General features: G+C 40.6%; 1 protein-coding gene and 1 long non-coding RNA gene across 2 annotated transcripts; one reads left to right on the top strand and one right to left on the bottom strand.

The window, feature by feature from the left end:
* Positions 1-9,316: 9,316 nt before the first annotated feature.
* On the bottom strand, positions 9,317-9,938 carry LOC103700137 (uncharacterized). Its single transcript, XR_015973874.2, has 2 exons — positions 9,827-9,938; positions 9,317-9,716 (listed from the first exon to the last, which is right to left on the bottom strand). It is a non-coding gene; the product is annotated as an uncharacterized LOC103700137 (long non-coding RNA).
* Positions 9,939-14,136: 4,198 nt separating this feature from the next.
* LOC120111413 (uncharacterized) lies at positions 14,137-17,536 on the top strand. The gene is made up of 4 exons (XM_089927678.1): positions 14,137-15,093; positions 15,304-15,677; positions 15,780-16,079; positions 17,470-17,536. The coding sequence occupies exons 1-4, from the start codon at positions 14,137-14,139 to the stop codon at positions 17,534-17,536; spliced, it is 1,698 nt and encodes a 565-aa protein (XP_089783804.1).
* Positions 17,537-17,540: the final 4 nt, after the last annotated feature.

Below are 17,540 nucleotides of genomic sequence, written 5' to 3'. Positions count from 1 at the left end.
AGCTGCGTGATAATAGACGTAGTGGCTCTGCTATGTGTAGTGGAGAGCCCAGTCACCGACGTCTGAAGCCCAGTCACTGACGTCTGAAGTGCGTCCAGCTTGTCGATGAGTACATTCGACAAGCGCTCGGCCCCCTCGGTGGTGGTGTGCATGTCACGACCTATGTCCTCTCGCATCTGTCGAGTGGTGCTCGTGACCTCACTCATGCTCTGGAACTGGGCCTGGACCAAACTCCGGACATTGTAGATCTCTTCCCGTACATGAGCCGTCATGTCAGTCACGGCTGTCAAGGAAGGGACCAACTGAGAAGATACGGGTGCAGGAGTGGGAGCAGGCACCGCACCTCGGAGCTCCCGAAGCAGCTCATCCCTCACCTCTCTGACTATCTCCTGTCGCAGCTCCCGGAGCTGCTCAGGATCAATCCGGACCGCCATAGAGGGTGGTGCCGAGGAGGAAGGTCCGGCGGAGGTGGTAGGAGCAGGAGGAGTGGATGGAAGGTCTGGATGGTCTGGAAGGTCTGGGTAGTCTGAATCGGGCTCAGGACTGGGTGAAGGTCTGGTGGTCTGAGCGGTGAGGGTAGACTTCCTAACCCATACCCCCTCTCTCTTCCGAAACCCCATCCTGTGTAGGGTCCCCGCACGCGTGCGATCAGTCCATCGCAAAGCGCGAAAGGGCTCTCCCTCAGGAATGGGAACCTCGTACTCCCTAAACAGAAGGGTGAATATCATGCCATATGGGAGGGTGAGCCTAGGTCTATCTAGGGGCTCACACATGTATCGATATATGAGTTTAGGGAAGTTGACTGGGGTGTCATGAAGCATATAGAACATAAGAGCTAGGTCCCTCTCATTTACAAAATCAAATCTCCCTGTCTTAGGGAAGATGGACCTAGACAGTATACTCAAGAGGATCCGCATCTCAATCGGTAGTGAGCTGGCGGATACCTCGTCTACGGGTGACTGGGGTGGATGCCCGAGAACGGCCGTAAGGGCCTCAACTCTGTCCTCGGGATGTGTGGGAGCCACCCCTACTAGTGGAAGGTGGAGGATGTGGCCAATAAGATCCTCCGTGACAAACACAGGGACACCGGCTACTGTGCCCTCGATACCCCCATCTCCCCGATGGACGGTACCGTAAAACTCTCTAACGAGCCCTGGATATGTGGGGAGGTCCAATGTAAGGAAGAACTCTAAGCCCTGGACCCTAAGTCTTTCACCTATGGTGAACCCTTCCCGGGAGAGGAAGTCGAAATCGACATACCTCCCGGTGGAGACGACCTTCCCGGCCAATGGCCTCGCGGGAACCGCCCTAGGCGGGGAACGAGCTGGAGGTGGTTGCCTCGCGGGATCGTGCCGCGCCTTGGAGCGTCGCTCGGGACCGGCCTCGGGACGGGACCTCTTCCTAACCACGGTCTTACGTAGCATTTTGACCTAAAATGGAATGAAGAACCTAAAGGACGGAGAAGGGTCGACGGAGGAAGCTTGGGACGGACCGGAGACGACCTAGGAACGGACGAAAACCCTAAGAACCGGTGAAAAATCGACGGAAAAAGGGTTGGAGACGATCGGGGACGACCTAGGAGTCGGCTCTAGGGCTTTTTGAACAGTGGCGACTTGAGAGAAAAGTGTTTTCGAAACGACAAACCTAGGGTTAAAAAGTCGGATCCCGACTGCGAGTCGACTCCACTGAGTCGCGAGTCGACTCGACCTCGAGTCGACTCCAGAATATGCGCGAGTCGACTCTCCTTATGCGCCTGTAGGCCTCGAGTCGACTCCCGACAATATGCGAGTCGACTCCCCCTCTGCTGCCATCTTTGCGAGTCGACTTCCGCCAATGCGCGAGTCGACTCCCCCTTAGGAGCCGGCTCTGTAACTTACTCGAGTCGTCTCTAACCTTGGCACGCACCTAAAAATCATGCTATAATCGTGCCAAATGAGGGAAAATCACCTAATTAAGATCTGATTTGATGATCATTGAAAAGAAACTCTATTTTAACCACATTGTAATCATCAAAATCAATGAATCTAGTGGAAACTACCACTAGGATGGATCAATCACTCCTAATCCCCTCCTAAGCACACTAAACCTCTCTTCACTTAGGGGTTTTGTAAAAATATCTGCTAATTGATTATCAGTACAAACAAATTGGAGTGTCACATCACCATTCAATACATGATCTCTTATGAAGTGATGTCTTATCTCAATGTGTTTAGTTCTTGAATGTTGAATTGGATTTTTAGTTAGATTTATGGCACTTGTATTATCACAATTAATGGGAATTTTATCTTGTTTAATGCCATAATCTTCTAACTGTTGTTTAATCCATAAGATTTGAGCACAACAACTCCCGGCTGCAACATATTCAGCTTCTGCAGTGGATAATGCAACCGAGTTTTGTTTCTTGCTAAACCATGAGATAAGGTTTTCTCCTAGAAATTGACACGACCCGCTGGTACTTTTTCTATCAAGCTTACATTCAGCGAAGTCTGAATCTGTGTATCCTATTAAGTTTAGGCTAGATTCTTTAGAGTACCATAGCCCTATGTTCTTAGTTCCTATTAAGTATTTAAACATTCTCTTAACTGCAGCTAGGTGTGTTTCTTTAGGATTAGCCTGATATCTAGCACACATGCACACACTAAACATAATATCAGGTCTACTTGCAGTAAGATACAGTAAAGAACCTATCATACCTCTATAAAGTTTTTGATCTACAGATTTACCTGATTCATCTTGGTCTAATTTGCATGATGTGCTCATGGGGGTGCTGATTGATTTGTTTCCCTCCATATCAAATTTCTTGAGCATCTCCTTGATATATTTAGCTTGATTGATGAAGATGCCTCCTTCAGACTGTTTGATTTGAAGCCCGAGGAAGTAGTTCAGCTCTCCCATCATGCTCATCTCAAACTCACTCTGCATCAAATCAGCAAACTCTTCGCAGAGGAGATTGTTAGTAGCACCGAAAATGATATCATCAACATAAATCTGTACTAATAACATATCCTTATTTTGCTTTTTCAGAAATAATGTTGTATCTACATTTTTCCTAGAGAATTCATGTTCTAATAGGAATTTGCTAAGCCTCTCATACCATGCTCTAGGTGCTTGTTTTAAACCATAAAGTGCTTTGTTTAGTTTATATACATGATTGGGATATTGATGATTTTCAAAACCAGGAGGTTGTTCTACATATACCTCCTCATTAATATACCCATTTAAAAAAGCACTTTTTACATCCATTTGATATAGTTTGAAGTCCTTAGAGCATGCATATGCTAATAATAATCTAATAGCCTCAAGTCTAGCTACGGGAGCAAAGGTTTCATCAAAATCTATGTCTTTTTCTTGATTATAACCCTTTGCTACTAGTCTAGCCTTATTCCTTATAATAATTCCATTTTCATCTAGCTTATTTTTATATATCCATTTAGTACCTATAATTGGATATTCAGAAGGTCTCTCTACTAGATTCCACACTTTGTTTCTAGTAAATTGGTTTAGTTCTTCTTGCATTGCATTTATCCAATTTACATCATTTTCGGCTTCTTCTATATGTTTGGGCTCAAAGTGTGAAACAAAAGCTAGATGGTTATTCAAATTCCTAAGGGATGCTCTAGTCCTAACGGGTTGAGATGGATCATCTAGAATTAGTTCCTTAGGATGCCCATGAGCATACCTCCAAGCTTTAGTTAGCCCATGATCCACAATACCCTCTTGGCTTGATGATTCTCCTTCAATCAACTTTTGATTATTATCTTGAAATCCCATCTCATCTATCTTTTCTTCAAGTATTTCAACATCATCATCAAAATTAATCTTCTTACTAGACGAGATGTCACTAGAGTCATCAAAAACAACATGTATAGATTCTTCTATAACTAAGGTTCTTTTATTAAAGACTCTATAGGCTTTACTAGTTGTAGAATAACCTAAGAATATTCCTTCATCCGATTTAGAGTCAAATTTACCTAGATTATCTTTTCCATTATTATGAACAAAACACCTACATCCAAAAACATGAAAGTAATTAACTTTTGGTTTTCTGTTTTTCTAAAGTTCATAAGGTGTTTTTTTTATAATGGGTCTTAACAAAACTCTATTTAATATATGGCAAGAAGTATTAATGGCTTCTCCCCAAAAGTACTTAGGGAGGTTACTTTCACATAACATAGTTCTAGCCATTTCTTCTAGTGTTCTATTTTTTCTTTCCACAACTCCATTTTGTTGTGGTGTCCTAGGAGCTGAAAAATTATGGGTTATCCCCTTTTTACTACAAAACTTCTCAAATGACTTATTTTCGAATTCGGTACCATGGTCACTTCTAATAGCTATTACTGAGTTATCTCTAGCATTGGTTACTTCTTTATGAAATTTCTTAAAGACAGAAAATGCTTGATCCTTATGTGCTAGGAACATGACCCATGTGTACCTAGAATAATCATCTACAATGACTAGACCATATTTATTTCCACCTAGGCTTGTTGTTCTAGTTGGACCGAATAGATCCATGTGTAATAATTCTAGAGGTCTAGAAGTAGAGACACATTTTATGGATTTAAATGAGTTCCTAGATTGTTTGCCAAATTGACATGCTTCACATATTTTGTTCTTTTCAAATTTTAATTTTGGCAAACCTATCACGGAGTCTCTTTTAACTAGTTTAGTTATTGTGTCCATGCTTGCATGACCTAACTTACGGTGCCATAACCAACTAGCATCATTTTCTTTAGTTTCATTAACAACTAAACATTGGTTATGTTTTGCAAGATCTTCTAGGTCTACAACAAATACATTTCCACGCCTAATCCCTTTAAAAACTAAACTATTATCATTAGGATTTGTTATAATGCATAGTGATGGTTTAAACATAACATCATATCCTTTATCACATAATTGACTAATGCTTAACAAGTTATGCTTAAGACCATCAACATATCTAACATTATCTATAAAAGTAGAAGGGGTGATTTGAACTTTACCAATACCAATGATGTGACCTTGGTTGTTGTCTCCAAAAGTCACAGCACCTCCCTTCTTAGCTTCGAGGGTGAAGAATTGATCTTTATCACCCGTCATGTGCCTTGAGCAGCCACTATCCAAATACCAGCAGTTTTTGTTGACCTTGGCTGCAAGACACTCCTACACAAGCAAATCATGTCATCTTAGGTACCCAAGTTTTCTTGGGTCCTTCATGGTTAGTCAAGTTGGTTCCTTTTGGAACCCATACCCTTTTTATTTTCCTTTTTGTTTTACTTTTCCTATAGTCACATACATTTACCTTATGTCCGATAGTTCCACAACAAAAGCAGGTTATTTTCTTAGTTTTAGTTTCCCCAGCTTTAACAAAGAAGTTACTAAGAAGTTTTTGTTTATTTCTTGGTTTATATCCTAACCCCGCTTTATTAAATACGGCTCGTTGACTATTAAGTATCATGTTTAACTTTTCAGAACTATAGGTAAATTTTTCAACTAAGGGTTTGTATTTGTTAAGTTCTTTAGTTAGTGTTTGATTTTCTGCTTTTAGATCATTAAGTTTTTTTGTAAGATCCTTGTTTAGGATTTGTTTATGGTTTTTGGGTTCTAATGTTTCTTTATTTAGCCTTTCATTTTCTTTAGTTAAGGTATTAGTCTTTTGAGTTAAAAGTTTATTGCTTGTCTTAAGTTCCATATTTTCTTTGGTGATTAAGTCCTTATCCTTAACTAATTTATCGTACTTAAGTATGTATGATTGATTAGCTATTTTTAGTTCTTTATTCTTCAGATTTATTGCCTTATATTCTATCATTAATTCATTAAAAGCATCATAAAGCTCATCAAAAGTAAAATCTAAAGGTGATTCGGATGTTACCTCACTTTCATTGGCCATGAAGGAGAGATTGGCCTTTTCCTCTTGTTCCTCATCCGATGAAGAGGATGATGAGTCGGAGTCGGATAGAGTCGTGACAAAAGCCTTCTTCTTTTTGTACTTGCTCCCCTTTTTCAGTAAAGGGCATTCAGCTCTTATGTGACCCGGCTTCTTGCACTCGTAACACCCAATCCCCTCGTTTTCCCTTTCCTTACCTTTGTCCTTGCGGTAGAAATTTGAGGGGCCTCTCCTTTGATGATAGGACTTCTTGTGGTTGATGAATCTCTTGAACTTGCGCACAAGAAGAGCCTCACCATCATCTTCCTCATCCTCTTCTTCGTCACTGCTGCTACTGCAAGATAAGTCCTTGTTAGATGAAGTAGATTTTAGAGCTATTACCTTTTTCTTATGGGAGGACTCTTCCTCGTTGTGTTGCTTCATGGTTAGCTCGTGCGTCATTAGGGATCCAAGAAGCTCCTCTAGTGGTAACTTGTTCAAGTCCTTGGCTTCTTGGATTGCCGTCACTTTAGCTTCCCACGACCTAGGTAGACACCGAAGGATTTTCCTGACAAGATCACTGTTAGTATAGCTCTTGCCAAGGCTTTTTAGGCCATTGATAATGTCTGTAAACCTAGTGAACATGCTAGTGATTGTCTCATTAGAATCCATTCTAAATAGTTCATACTTATGAACCAGTATATTTATTTTGGATTCTTTAACTTGATTTGTGCCCTCATGGGTCACTTCAAGTCTATCCCAAATCTCTTTTGCAGAGTTGCAAGTAGAGACCCTATTGAATTCATTTCTATCTAAGGCACAATAAAACACATTCATAGCTTTAGAATTTAGTTGTGCCTTCCTCATGTCATGTTCATCCCAATCCGTTTCTAGTTTGGGTACCTTGACACCATCTACATATATGGATGGGATGTATGGCCCATTTACTACAATAGTCCACATCTCATAGTCTTGGGCTTGGATGAATATTCTCATCCTAGCCTTCCAATATGAGTAGTCAGACCCATTAAAAAATGGGGGTCTTTGGGTGGACTGACCCTCAATGTGGGAAGATCCAAATGGGGTTGTCATTTCGATCTTTTACTCTTGGGTGGAAGAGTTTAGGCTCTGATACCACTTGTTGCCCAGATAGACAACCCAAGAGGGGGGGTGAATTGGGTTTTAAAATAATTTAGATAATTTAAAACGTTATGGATGATTAATTAAAAACTATTGTAAGTTATTTAATTAATTACTATGTGCTGTGAGTAATATGAAATGAGAAGAAGGAGAGACAATCAATCACAAACACAAGTTTTATAGTGGTTCGGAGCTAACCCTTGCTCCTACGTCCACTCCCCAAGTCTCACTTGGAAATTCACTATAATCCCCTTGGATTACAGCCGGTTGTTTTCCAAGCTCACAACCAAACTTGTTGTTTTACGAGCTCACAACGAACTCGGTCGGTTTTCCCAGGCTCACCGACTAGAACCACCCCCGATTGTTTTCCCGGGATCACAATCGAACCCTTACACACGTTGGTTTTAACTCGGCTCACCAACCAACCTCAATCCCCTTGATTCAATCCCCGATTGAACCAAGTAAATACAAGTTGTAGAAAGAAAACAGAAAATGAGCTTCTCAAAAAGCAGATGAAAACAATATGAACAATAAATGAAGTTAAGAAGCCTCAAACGCTTTTAGATTGGAGATGAGGAATGGCTTCTTAAACTTCTGGTCTCCTCTTGAAAGAGTAGTCGACTTGAATGCAGGAGAAGGAGGCTTTAATTGCTGGGAAGATGTAGTTGGAAGCAGTAAATGCAGATCTTCCTCTTTTTCGTTGAAGAGCACGTTGCAGAGCTTGAATGCTTGATTAGTTGGAGTGAAAATAGTTGTTCTCTCTCTTGCTACAGTCCTCTGTGGCTATTTAAGCCAACCCCCATGGAAACTAGCCGTTAGAGTGCTTTTTCTGCCCGTTCTGAACACTCTGCGCAGCCTGACAATATGACCGTTGGTGGGTTAGAGTCGACTCGCGCGATCAGGAGTCGACTCGGCTGTAGCGGGAGTCGACTCAAGCTTTTCCGGAGTCGACTCGGCAACTGTTCCAAATTTGAATTAAAGTTGCCTTCACGACTGGGAGTCGACTCGTCTTGACCTGGAGTCGACTCGTCAACTTCTGGAGCTGACTTGGCAATTTTGGAGTCGGCTCATCCACTGAAGTCCGTGGATCCAATTTTGAATTTTGTCCACTCGAGTCGACTCGACTGTCCTGGGAGTCGACTCGAATCTCAGAGCCCGAACTCCCGATCCTCTGTCTTTTGGCTCGTCCAGTCTTGGAGTCGACTCGAACTTTCTTGGAGTCGACTCGGCTCTCAGTTTCCGAAAGATGGTCTTCTGCCTTTTGACGTGAAGCTGTCTTGGAGTCGACTCGAGTTGTCTGGGAGTCGACTCGAATCTCAGAGGCAGTAACTTGGTTTTCTGTCTGTCTTGGGGTCGCGGTGTCTTGGAGTCGACTCGCGTATTGCGGGAGTCGACTCGAATCTCAGAGTCCATAAAATGGTCTCTGACTTTCTTTGTGTACCGCTGAGAGTCGACTCTTGCTTTCTTTGGAGTCGACCTGTCAACCATCGAAGTCGACTCGCGTTCCACTGGAGTCGACTCGAATCTCAGACCCGAAAACTGCTCTCTGACTTTTCTGCCTGTGACTGCTTGGAGTCGACTCTTACTTCCCTGGAGTCGACTTGGTGAACATTGGAGTCGACTCGCGCACTTCAGGAGTCGACTCGTTGACAGGTTCTGAGTTGATCCTTTCTGTTCTTCTGTCTGTTCTCAGTCGGAGTCGACTCGTACTCATCTGGAGTCGACTCGAGCTCGTGCCAGTGAACTTGATACGCTTGGAGTCGACTCGTGATACTCGGAAGTCGACTCGAGTCTCAGACATTGGTTCAAACAGACTCCTTAACTTATCCAACAATTATGAACCAAGTCTTGGGACACTTAGACAGGATTTTCACTGAAACACTCAATTGAATTCATTAGTAATTAAAAGATATACTCAAATGCTTTGAGCTCATCAAAATCAAATGGGGTTTTAATCAATCACTCCACACACGCCGGAGGTGAGCTTCCGCCTTTACACTTTCGAGTGTTCTGTTTTCTTTTTTTAGCTAGAGGTGTTCTGTTCTCTTCCGCCTGATGGGTTATTTATTTTTGTTAATTTATTCTGATTCAGTATATTGGTTCAATACCTTAATGGTTCTCTTCCTCTATTTTGTTTTGTAGTAGGAAGAAAAATTATAGAGATCTTAGGGTTTATTTAATTATTTTTTACACATATCCAGCTTTTTTGTTGTTTCCCCTCGTAACATTAACAGGGTGGGTAATGCTTGAAATAACTGATCTTTCTAGAGGAGCAAAATTAGACTCAAGAGATTGAATTTGGCAACCAGGCCTCTCAATGAAAAAGGAACATTTTTACGGCCGATCATCCCGTTGTTATCCATGAAAATCATGCAACTTTCGGAATTTCTCCATATAGAAGAAAGTAGGGAAAAAAAATAAAACAATAAACAATAAAACAACCACCCCTGGAAATTACACTCCTAAAATGAATCGGAGAACAAGATCACAAAGCAAATATCTATACAACTTCAAACCAAGGGCCTCTTTTCTTCTTCTTGTTCTCGAGATCCTTGCCGCTGCTGTTTGAATTTACGAGGAGTAGGATTATAGGGTCTTTGTATTCTGGAAGAAGTTTCAAGATGATCCCCATGGAGATCAGTAAAAGCCCGGTGCTGTGCTGCCCCGTCAATGACTTTGTGAATATCAGATAAGATAGCAGTAGTGTGACTGTCTTCCTCGCTGTAGTTACCTAACAAAACATGAACACCGGAAAGACTTAAAATGTGAATCATGTTTCTAAAATCAGTTGCACTGATACTACAAGATGTCAAAAGAGAGACTAAAAATACTGAAATGTACCATTGCAGTAGTTGCTGCCCCAAAAATTGCAATGAGGGAGAGCACAAAGATCTGACCCACAAAGGTGGCCATTGCTTCAAATACGAGCACAGCATAGACATATAGATGCTGCATCCATTAACAATGAGAAGAGACTCTCATCAGACTAATAGTGTCACTATAACAAATGTTGGTTTTGCCGACTTACTTTTCCCGACGCTAGGGGAAAGCGTCGGTAAAGGTTGGCTCACAGCTAACCTTTCCCGACGCTTTGGGTTAGCGTTGGAAAAGCGAAACAAACAACGACGCTATAAAGCGTCGTTATAAGTTTAAGAAACAACGACGCTTATAAGCGTCGTTAGAAACCTTACACTACAACGAATGGGAGTGTTGGGGACTGTGTTTTCCCGACGCTAGGGAAAGCGTCGGGAAAGTTTGGCCCAGCCCAACCTTTGCCGACGCTTTTAGTAAGCGTCGGTAAATCCAAAGAAACGACGACGCGTTGATGCGTCGGTCAAATATTTAGAATCTACGACGCTTAAAAGCGTCGTTAGGAAACATTAAACCCCCCACCCGGCCCCGTCTCCTCCATTTTCTATCGGTCGAGTCAGTCGATGCCCTAGCTCCATCGCCGACTTCTCAGCTCCGTCGCGATCCGTGGCTTCCCCGCTGCCGTCTTCCTCCTCCTTCTCTGAGGTAAGCCTCCTCCTTCTCCTCCTCCTCCTCCTCCTCCTTCTCGTCCTCCTCCTCTTCTTTGTTTTCAGGGCTTGCAAACTGATCTCACCTCCATCCGTAGCCTCGATCGGCGATCGAAGATTCCGCTTCTCCGCCGCCGTCGACCTCGCCGTCGTCTGAGGTAAGCCTCCTCCTCCTCCTTCTCTTCCTCCTCCTCCTCCTCCTCCTGTTTGTTTTCTTCTTGTCTTTAACGCTCGCCCGGCCCCCTCTCCTCATCCTCTCTCGGTCGAAGCCCTAGCTGCGCGCCGACATCAAACCTCCATCCCGAGCCCTAGCTACTCGGCGGTCGTCTGAGGTAAGTGATCCCCATACTCTCTTTTAACATTTATTAATTGTCATAGTAGTTTGTCTTGCTGAAGTTGCATTTGAGAATGATATAGTTTTAGCCTTGTTTCTTTTAGCTTTGAACCAAGGTAACAGCTCAGAGAATTCTGCTGATCATACTATAGGATTATTTTCTGAATGGACTAACAAGCAGAGAAGTGATGCAGATTTGATTTCTTCGAACCTCAGTGTCTTCTCTTCCGTCTAGTACAGGAAATCATTTCAGGATCCGTGGTATGACCCTCACGCTGAAGTAAAATTTACTTTTATCAATAAATTAAAGCCATACTTTCCTGCTGATGTTTTGTTCTGTAGACATTTATTTGACAAAGTTTAAGGTAAAAGTTAGCTTATATTGTTCTGTTTTGATCATGATTAGCTTGCGGTTTGTTTTACTTTCTCTCTTGGCTGTGCTTTATTATTGTTTAACTTATATTTTAATAGTGGAGAAAAAGTTAAAGATGAGATGAGAGTGTATTTGAGAGGGAGATGCAGATACAAATCCCCTCTTCTTTTATTTTTTTAATAGTAAGTGTGGTGGTATGTGGACAAAAGTTATGATTCCTAGCTGTGGCCATTGTGAAACTCCATCCTATGTACCTTCTCCGTCTCATAGTGCCCACTGCTGTGGCTGTGCTTTTACTAGTTATGATTATCTCCCCCCACCAGATATTGCTGTGGCCTTTTTTGCTTGTTTTCTTTGCTAGTAGACATATAGCTGCTATCATGTCTTGTAGATTCCTTATATGCATGTTAAAGGTCATGTTGGTAGATTTTGCACTCATTCCTTGCTTTGTTCTATATATTTATGCTCCCCAGAAACTTATTGGATGCATCATCTTTAAAAATTGTTGTGTGATTAACATACTTTTATTTTAGCAATTAGAGCATTGTTTTAACTGAAGCAGAAATCCAATATCTCAAATATGCATTCTTGCTAACTGCAAGAAGTTAGGAAGAAATTTGTATTCTATGATTAACAGTTTTGTGTGTTACCCAATGTTGAATGATGTCTAATTTTCATGTGAAGACCTATGCGTGGTCAGTAATGTAATTGCTTTTTCATTTTTACCCATTATTTGGATTTATTAGTAGAATGTCGTTAGAATTTTAGCTGCAAGTAATAGGATTCAATGTTATTATGTTGGCCTTTTGTTCTTTGTTACTTGATTTTCGGCTACAGTGCTATATATACAGCATGTTTGAAGTCGCCCTAAACAACAGTTGCCAGCCCCATCTTGCTACCTTACTAGTGCAAAAGGCCAACAAGCTGCAGACCTGATCTGTGCATAGGTCACAGCTATCCAATGGCCACAGCTAGGAATCATAACTTTTGAGGGAGTTGCCCCCTCCCTCATAGTGCCCACTGCTTTTGATCCCTCTCCGTCTTGAAGCCGCATCCACCTAAATTCCCACCAGAAAAGCACACCACTTCACTCCATTCTTCCAGTTATTTTCTTCACCACTTCCTTCTCTTACCATGACCATTGATGGGGATTGACCCTTTCACTACTGTCCTCACATGTTCACTTTTTTTCTTTCCACTTTCTTTCCCTCTTCTTCTTTGTTGGTGGTATATATAGACTTGATTCCTGAAGGACCACCATTATTTCTCCTTATCAAGATCACCTTGTCCATTCTATTCCTTATCTGCAAACTGCTCGCAGTGCAACAGTACAAGGTCAGACTCAGCTTCATGTTAACGCAAGGTTGACGGCCCTCTAGACAAATTAGCACATTATATGTACTACCAAAAAAAGTGAGCATAGTGGAAGGTGGGCCTTCGCTTTCTAGCCAGGAGAAACTTTAAACAGTACCACAGTACCACTCTCATACCATATAGAGAGAGAGAGACTCGCATTTATCAGCTGGGCTACTTTTCTCCATGGAAAATCTACCATATTAGAGTTAATTTTTCTAACTATTAGATGATAATTTAAGTAGCAGAATGTGCAAGTTCAGTTACTGCAGCTGAGCTGCAAGCCGAACTAACATTAATATTCTGCCAAAAAGCCAGGCTAACATTAAATCTAATGCATGTTTAGCTGAAGTAATTGAGGCACAGGCAAGGGCTTTGCTATCTTCATATGTAACCAAATTTATGCTGATTGATACTATTCTATATATAGTTCTAGTTCTATGCAGTCTGGTCACTAGATTGTGTTTCCTAATTGACTTGCATCTTTTTGAAAATCTAGAATAATATTGTACTTTGCAAGTGATAAAAAAATTGCTAATGATCCAAAAAATGACTCAAAAAGATTTTATATTTTGATTTCGTATTGGTGATTCATACCCTAATTTCGTTTAATATTTTTTTATATTACTTGCAGTTCAATCAGTATTTTAATAGAATGGACAAAAGTTGGATAAATAAGTCGAGATCCAGTGCCGAATATTTGAATGGAGTTCAGAATTTCGTTAAATTTGCTTCTGAGAAATCTGAAATGAATGGGAATATTTTTTGTCCATGTCAAAAATGTATAAATTGTTATGCTATCGCTCCACAAATTGTTGAAGAATATTTGGTATGGAATGGTTTTCTGAAGGGTTATACAGAATGGATATTTCATGGAGAGTCTAAATTGTCGTCTTCATCTAACCAACCCTTAGTTATAGAACACACTACTAGTATTGGATCTAGTAACACAGACAGAAATCCTGTTGTAGAAGATGATATGAGGGGCTTACTCAGAGATGCTCTTGAACATAATATTAGAAATTTAACAGATTTTAGTGGAGAGCAAGAAGGAGCTCCAATAGGTGATGAGCATACCGTTACTGAATCTATACATGTTGAGGAACCTATATACTCTGAAGATAACACAACTCGGTATCATAACTTGCTGAAAGATTGTGATAATGAACTATATCCGGGTTGTAAGAAATTTACGAAGATTTCTTTTATGGTGCATTTATTCCATTTGAAATATTTGAATGGATGGTCTGGAAAGTCTTTTACTATGCTTCTTCAATTATTAAAAGATGCATTTCCAGAAGGTGTTATTTTGCCGTCAACTTCTTATGAAGCCAAAAAACTAGTAAAAGACTTAAATCTTGGATATGAGAAGATTCATAGTTGTCCAAATGATTGTATTTTATATCGTGGTGATAATATTAATGAAGATTCGTGCCGAACATGTGGGTCTTCACGATGGAAAAAACAAAATGAAGACGGGCATGATTTGTCGAATGAAGTGGATGCTACACAGTCTAAAAAAATTCCGGCTAAAGTTTTGAGGTATTTTCCTCTCATACCTAGATTGAAAAGGATGTATGCATCATCAAAGACGGCTTCCTTAATGAGATGGCATGATGAAGGACGTACAAGGGATGGAATGTTAAGACATCCAACGGATAGTTTAGCATGGAAAGCATTTGATGATAGGCATCACGAATTTGCTTCTGATGTTCGCAGTGTAAGGCTGGGTTTGGCAACGGATGGATTTAATCCATTTCGAACGATGAGTTCTACATACAGCACTTGGCCAGTTGTTTTGGTTCCATATAATTTGCCACCATGGATGTGTATGAAACAGTCTTCACTCATTCTGTCAATGGTTATTCCCAGTGATAAGAGCCCAGGTAATGATATAGATATTTTTCTGCAGCCTTTAATAGATGAATTGAAAAAGCTATGGCAGGGTGTTGATGCATTTGATGTTTTCACTGGCCGAACATTAAAATTGCGTGCAGCTCTTATCTGGACAATTAATGATTTTCCTGCATATGCTAATGTATCCGGTTGGAGCACTAAGGGGCGTATTGCATGCCCTTGTTGTGGAGATTTAACTCATTCATATTGGTTAAAACATGGAGGAAAATTCTGTTATATGGGTCATCGAAGATGGTTAGAAGCAAATCATCCATTTCGACATCAGAATAATCAATTTGATGGTACCATAGAGTTGCGATCTGCACCTATTCCACCAACTGGAACTGAAGTTCTTAAACAAACTCATGGCACTAACTATATACCTGGTAAGGCATTCAACAGTTCAAAGAAGCGGGGAAGAGGGGATGTTGGCAGCTCAGTGACACAGATTTTTGAGGACGCTGACAACTTCGAGAATGATGACAGTATTTATGAACAGGAAAATGACGATGGCACAAACTCGGTATCTACACAGAAGCAGTTATGGAAAAAAAGGAGCATTTTCTTTGAATTACCTTATTGGGAGTATAATCTTCTTCGACATAATCTTGATGTCATGCATATAGAAAAGAATGTTTGTGATAATTTGATTGGAACAATGTTAAATCTTGAAGGAAAGACTAAAGACAACTTGAAAGCGCGTCTTGATTTGAAAGACATGGGCATAAGACAAGAGCTTCATCCGAAAGAACAACCCAATGATAAATATTTTATACCTCCTGCATGTTACACAATGTCTACTCCAGAGAAAGATCTTTTTCTAACGGTTTTGAAAAATATAAAGGTTCCAGATGGATATGCATCGAATATTTCAAGATGCGTTAATCTTAAAGAGCGAAAACTTACGAATCCTAAAAGTCACGATGGCCATATTTTGATGCAAGATATCTTCCCATTGGCTTTAAGATCATCAACACAGAAACAAGTTCTTGCAATTGTGACTCAGTTATCATCCTTCTTTAAGGCATTATGTTCCAAAGTTCTAGATCCCAAGGAGCTTGATCAATTGGAGTCTAATGTTGCACTAACACTGTGCCATATGGAGAAGATCTTTCCTCCTGGGTTTTTCACTATTATGGTTCATCTACTCATTCACTTAGCGGCGGAAGCTAAACTTGGTAGACCGGTTCACTACCGATGGATGTATCCTATTGAGAGGTAATATTCTAAACTCTAATGTCCATATTTATTATTAATATGAATATATATCCTATTATCTTCCTCGATGTTGATGTTGAGCATTAAAATTTACTGTTGAAGGTATCTTGTGCGCTTAAAGGAATATGTACGCAATCGAGCCTATCCCGAGGGATCGATTGCGGAGGGATATATTGCTGATGAGTGTTTGACATTCTGCTCGAGATACCTTGAAGGAGTTGAAACTGCTTTTAATCGACCACAAAGGAATTACAATATTATACATAATGCAGAGGAGTACAAGTTCTCATCTGGTGGAAAATTTGTGGGGAAAGCTGAAAGTACTGTAATTCATCATAAATTATTGGCACAGGCACATCGTTATGTCTTACTCCACAGTGACTTAATATCCGAGTATCGCAGGTCAGTATGGTTATAACAAATCACAATTTACTGTCATATCAGATATATTATTCAAAACAAATAATTTTTTTCTCATGCAGAGATTTTTTAGTGGCTCAGCGAAGCGCCAACAATAACATTCATCCTACCCCAAGGATTGACCAAAGATGGTTGGTTGAGTTATTTCCTGAATGGTTCGTCAAATTCTATTGGAAACTATCACTCAATTAACTTGTTATTGCTCATTGGATTCATTTTTAAAACCATCTTCATGTGTCATTTATCAGTACCCAGATGACGTATGAAACATAGTTGATAACGATAGTAATATGTGAGTTCATGGTATATAGAAGAACTCCTGAATGTAGAACTTGTGATCATCGGATGTGGGTGGCTGTGATGTCGTCAAGGCCCCAATGTCATGATTGTTGGATTGTGTGAGTGTTCGAAAATTATGGGTGTGCAGTACTAGTTCAGTATTCCAATGTGGTTTCGTTCTGGTTCATGGAACCTTTTGGGAACAGTAGAATGGATAGCAATAATGTGTCCCCTTTCCCGTTACAGTTTCATAAAGATGCATATTGCCTCCTGGCTTCAGAGACTCTCTATCTTCTCAGCTTAAAGAACCAGAGCTTCGCCAGTGGTCAATGTGCTCCTGATCTTCTGCTCGCAGCCCGCAACTGTGCTTTGCCAGTATTTTTGCAAGGCCATCATATGGCATATTTGATGCGAAGAATAGAGTGGCAGCGTCGTTAAAATGCGTTCATAAGAGTAATAATTAAATGGCACACACAAGCTTGAGGACATCTACTCTGTCATAAATTACATGCTTGCATGTCTCCATTTATATTGATTCATGGGCCCCACATTGTGTATGCTTTTGCATTTTATATATCACTGTGTGTGTATAGATGCTTTTGCATCATATAGATATATATTTCCATTGATATTTGAAATTTGCATTGTTTGGTGTGTGATAACTTTCTATCATTAGACTACATACGGTTCAAAGCAAGTTCTCTCTCTCTACCGAAAAGAGAGAGAGAGAGAGAGAGAGAGAGAGAGAGAGAGAGAGAGAGAGAGAGAGAGAGCAAGTTTTCTCTATTTGTTGCACACTGTTCAGTTAATGGTGCTGAGAAGATGGTACTTGAATTACAAAACTTTACCAAGGAACAAACACTGTTCTCATCTTTTCTGCATTCTGGCATTGAGCTGTTTCTTTATGTTCTTGTCATGAACTTGATTGATAATAATTATATGTTAATTTGCAGTTAACGCCTTAATGTCAACCCTCATCCTCTCGTGTTTATCATCTATTTTGCTTTAAATCATTTGCTTTTAATGGCTAGATGTTCATTCCAGTTCTAACTATTTTAAATCATTTACCTTTAATGGACTTGTTATTTTATAGATGGACTGGGGAGAGTGAGGCGAACACGAGGGCCCACTCGAGCACGGGACGTATGGAGCCTACCTGAGGAT

The sequence above is a fragment of the Phoenix dactylifera genome, chromosome 16, assembly GCF_051530095.1.
Source record: "Phoenix dactylifera cultivar Ajwa chromosome 16, Ajwa_hap1_PhDact_Kaust_v1.1, whole genome shotgun sequence".
Classification (NCBI taxonomy): Eukaryota; Viridiplantae; Streptophyta; class Magnoliopsida; order Arecales; family Arecaceae; genus Phoenix; species Phoenix dactylifera.
This window is presented reverse-complemented; position numbering and strand designations above follow the sequence as displayed.

What these genes read in the sequence shown, in the direction of transcription:
- LOC120111413 (XM_089927678.1), top strand. Translation starts at nt 14,137, where the DNA reads ATGTATGCATCATCAAAGACGGCTTCCTTAATGAGATGGCATGATGAA. An exon ending in TGGATGTATCCTATTGAGAG is followed by an intron (nt 15,678 to 15,779) that starts GTAATATTCTAA and finishes TTACTGTTGAAG; the next exon opens with GTATCTTGTGCGCTTAAAGG. An exon ending in TTAATATCCGAGTATCGCAG is followed by an intron (nt 16,080 to 17,469) that starts GTCAGTATGGTT and finishes GTTATTTTATAG; the next exon opens with ATGGACTGGGGAGAGTGAGG.